Source organism: Triticum aestivum, chromosome 1A, assembly GCF_018294505.1.
Source record: "Triticum aestivum cultivar Chinese Spring chromosome 1A, IWGSC CS RefSeq v2.1, whole genome shotgun sequence".
Taxonomy (NCBI): Eukaryota; Viridiplantae; Streptophyta; class Magnoliopsida; order Poales; family Poaceae; genus Triticum; species Triticum aestivum.
In genome coordinates, this window is record NC_057794.1 from 15,612,831 (window position 1) to 15,617,120 (window position 4,290).

The 4,290-nt window shown below is 44.7% G+C and overlaps 1 protein-coding gene and 1 long non-coding RNA gene across 2 annotated transcripts in view; one reads left to right on the forward strand and one right to left on the reverse strand.

Moving 5' to 3' along the window:
* Positions 1 to 3,639, forward strand: part of LOC123186782 (uncharacterized) — a 10,265-nt gene extending 6,626 nt beyond the window's left edge. Inside the window, exon 2 of the long non-coding RNA XR_006493712.1 lies at positions 3,194 to 3,639. This is a non-coding gene — a long non-coding RNA (uncharacterized lncRNA). The remainder of the gene's footprint in view (positions 1 to 3,193) is intronic.
* Positions 740 to 2,860, reverse strand: LOC123186718 (scarecrow-like protein 34). Its single transcript, XM_044598435.1, has one exon. The coding sequence runs from the start codon at positions 2,858 to 2,860 to the stop codon at positions 740 to 742; it is 2,121 nt and encodes a 706-aa protein (XP_044454370.1).
* Positions 3,640 to 4,290: the final 651 nt, after the last annotated feature.

Below are 4,290 nucleotides of genomic sequence, written 5' to 3' on the forward strand. Positions count from 1 at the left end.
TCTATGGCCCTGGTGGTTTCGCTCTCTGAACGGAACTCGTCCCCTAATGTCGTCCCCATCTTTTTCGAGAAAAAAACGATGTGTATGATTTTCAAATTTCCAATCTGAATTATCAGAATGGCATTCGTAGTTTTAGTAGCAGAACTTTGCCAGAAGACATGTCCAAAACGTCACCCACATAGCTGTGATATGGAGACAGTAATAATATGTGAACATTACTGCATTCTGTTGGATTCGTGCATAGGAACCTTGTTTATGTTACTCCCTCCGATCCATATTAATTGTCGCTGCTTGATTTTGTACTAGAGCAGCGACACGGAGGGAGTAATTGCAATTGCCGTCTCAAATCAGAAATGACAATCAGTATCGCCAGTTTTGAGAGAGAGGCAGTACAATAATAATCTACTATGTACTTTACAGCAAAATCCAGTGTCTAGGTGTGGTATTTCCACTAATCTCATCATGTCTAGTGTGTTCAAGAATTAAATAGAACGACAGAGGCAAAGTATTGTACAGTTGCATTTTGCTGCATATGGTCGTGTAGTTACCAAGGTGCTGAATGTCAACATTCAAATCACCATCCCACCTTCTTCCAAGATGGAACTTCCCAATGCTCATCAGACAAAAGAATATCTTACGCTGTTCAGCAATTTAGACCGATTGCGTTGAGAATCACGCCAGTAGCTGAAGAGGCGGTAAGTTGCCGAGATGTTTGTGCACTTGAAAAATTGTTCGAATCTTACTGGTCCCCATATGTTTCATTAGGTTTCCATTTAGATATAGCATAAAGTACTCTCCCCTTCCATCCTTGTAGCAGCCAGCCACAATCTTCAACAGCAAAGAATTCTTCATGATAATGTAAGTTCTTCCTGTGTACTATGTTCTTTAAGATGGCTTGATCGACAGGAAGCTGCTGGAACCCAGCCTTGAGGCACCTTGCTTGCCACTGCCTGTAAATTTCTGGCCTCTGAGTTCTTTCTGCACCCTCACATGCTATGATGTTAAGAGCATCCTGCCCAAATAGGATCCTCTCAACCATCTTTCTTGCTTCGTTATCCCGTGGAACATTTGCGTCAAGCATGTCAAACAGTGAAGAGTAATGGAGCATAACCTCTTTGAAACGTTGTATGAAGAAGGGAGAACTGAGTAACCCATTCACGGTGCCAGAAATAAAAATCTTCGGGTTCATCCTCCTCATAGTTTTGAGCACCTTATCCCTTGCACCATTTACGGCATCGGTTTCATGACCGAGATTCTTCATCCGGAACATGCAGTTCACTATGAGAACTTCATCCTCGTCAATGTTAAGATCCTCAATTTTGATAGTCTCCCATCTTGAAGCGGCAATGCCCTGATACTGGAAAGGTACCTTGAACCTATTTGTGTAATCAGCCAACCGCTTCCTTGTCTCCTCGATCATTTCGCAGGGGTAGAAACCTGGCTGGGGAACGTCTATACCTGTGATCCGAAGCTTAGGGGCTCCCTCTTCTTGCTGTGCAAGTCTCTGAATCATTAATGGCCACTGAAAGCCGAAGCCGATGCCGAAATCAACGATGTGTACCCTTGGTTTCCCTTGTGAGACATCAAGAATAGCTTGGGTGGCAAAGTAGTATAACGCCCTCCCAAAAGGGAAAGCTGGAAGAAAAAGGCTATAAGCCTCTAACCAATCTGCTGTACTTGTTCGCCTTTCCACGAGATTGCGATAAACCTGACTCCCGATCCTAGCCAAGCGTGCCTTGAGGCCATCCGCCAAGTAAAATGCCAGTCTCTGAGTACAATCAGCATCTGCTGAAGAGTGTTGTCTTATCTTTAATAGCAGTTCACTGGCCAACAGGTAGCTGTCTTCTGCCACAGCTTGTGCGCAGTGGGTGAGGAGAGTCCGGAGATCAACCAACTCTTTCCTCGGTTGCTTCCTACTTCTGCTCTGGCCTTTCAGTGAGGTCTTGTTTCCTTCCCCCGCCATCCTTTCTTGCAGTCTTGTTATTCGGTCAGAATGACCATAGCATAGCACAACTTGGTCAAAACTTTCATTTCGAATTATTGCACAAGTGGTGATGGCATGATGTTCATTGTTCCTTCCTTGAAAGATAGCCCAACCCCTTGGGTCTGCCACCTCAAAAATTGTGTTTTCGGTCCTCTCTCTTACTTTTTCCTTCGTAGTCAGTTGGGAAATATAAAGTATGTTATTCTTTGAATATATCACCAGCTTATCAATACTTGGAGCAAACATTCTTTCCTCCCTGACACCTCTCTGGCCATGCAAGGCAGGGAGGCCAGATCCGGAAGTCAATCCGACACTTATCGATGACTGGTTTGGTATAAAAGGACTCCTATTGCAGATATATGGACTCAACGGGGTTGCTAAAGGCTGTAACACGTTGTAACTGGAATAGTCATTACTGAAGCTAGTGTTCCAGAGCCTCTTGTAACGATTGGTCCCACTCTTATCAGGGTTGTCTGGTATGTTTTTGCTATGCAATGGCGGCCAGTTAGTAGGCGGCGCGTATCCCTCCCCAAGAATGTCACGGAATGGCTTCTCAGCAGCCTGAAGAGCAGCCCCTTGGCATATGCCGACCCCCTCGTCAACGTCTTCCATCAGCATCTGGCTTATGTAGTGAAGAGCATTGTTTGATCTGATTCGGTGGCGCTCAAGGCTACCCCCTGCAGCAATCTGAAATTTGTTTTGTCCATGGCTGCTGTTGACACTTACTTGGTTGGCTGGGGAGAGAACTGTTGAGTGTGGACCACTCAGGTCGTAGTTGTGCACGGTGAGTTGCTGCTGGGAAGAGGAATCACCATCGTATGGTTGGTCGGTTACTGCGATGCCATCCAGATTGTCACGGAGAGGTTCAATTGCCATTCTGGAAAGTCTGATTTCCACATCAATATGAGATATATGGTTATTGTTGTCCAACAGCAAATGAACCGGCTTGTTTCCTGGAAGAAGAAAAAAGGGAAATAGAAGCTAAATTATGTGAGATGAATTTTGGTTCACCTTGCTCATGTGCTACCATCTAGAATGCCCGTAAAACAGAGTTCTGCTTCTTCCTTTTTATTTGAGATTCAGCTTATTATTGTTTTGGCATGCCTTTCTGATCGAAAACAAATTCCAAAGGCTTGCAGACACGAGAATGAGCCGGTTAAACGTAGAATCTATGATGCGCCTAATACCACTGTTCCTTTTTATTTGCAGGAGGCTCCTCATCTGATCTGAGCAAAGAGGCAAAGTAGGGAAGCACACACCTTGGTTATTAAGCAGCAGCAGCAACAGATCCAATGCTTTGAGAGAGGAGTAGTGAGGGTGTGGACTATGAAAGATGAGTAGCGAGGTTGCGGTGTTGATGTGAAGTAAATTTGTCGTTCCTCTACCTTATAGCTTTGTTCCCAACGTCATAAGATTGTGACAGAGAATGGTCCAGATTACAAGCAATTACCCTGTCGATTAGTCCTAGGCCCGGCCGCGCATCAGACCTATAAAAAAGGGTTTATTAGGAGCGCTGGCATGGGTTTTCAATCATTATTAAGGTTCCTAATTAAATCGTTAAAGAATCCAAGGTAATCAAAAAAAGGAGATGCACTATTCAAATATTTTTTCTTTCTTTTCTTTTCCACTTGATAATTGATATATATATAATGGTATTGGTTGAGTCTTTTTAGAGGATAATTTGTTGTACTTTATCTTATTAAAATAATTAGATTTTTTTTGTGATGATCTTAGTTCAAAATTGAATTGTTGGTGCCTGTGGAAAAGAGGAGTACAAGAGGAGTACAAGACAAGTTATATGTGATTTAAACTAATTCTATCTCTATCTCCTTATCTCTAACTTAAACCCAATTATATTTTTAACGTTCCCCCTCAGTCGTAGCGGGAGTGAAGTGGGGGAGTGAAGTGGACGAGTACGACTGGACTTGAAGTCCTGCACTTTCGTCGTCTTCTCCGCTGCACCATCATCAGCTGCGTCTCTGATGGGTTGGCACCTAGGGCGGTGACTGCGTCCCCTTCTGGTGCCTTCATGCCTTCTCCTCTATCGCCTCCCGCAGTCACAGCAGAAGTGGCGTGGACGCTAGTGACGATGCGGACGCTGTTGACTGGAGTTGTTGCCGATGAGTTGCTGTAGACGTAGCCGTGTGGTTGATGTCGAGGTAGCCGGTCAGGGTGATGTAGCCGTGGTCGATGGTGTGATCGTCGTGGATGATGAAGCCGCACAAAGCTGGAGGCGCAAAAAAATGTGCTATGACGGGGCTACAGACGTGGACGATACACCTTGCGGATGTCAAAGGGTGCCGTCG

What these genes read in the sequence shown, in the direction of transcription:
- LOC123186718 (XM_044598435.1), bottom strand. Translation starts at nt 2,860, where the DNA reads ATGGCAATTGAACCTCTCCGTGACAATCTGGATGGCATCGCAGTAACC.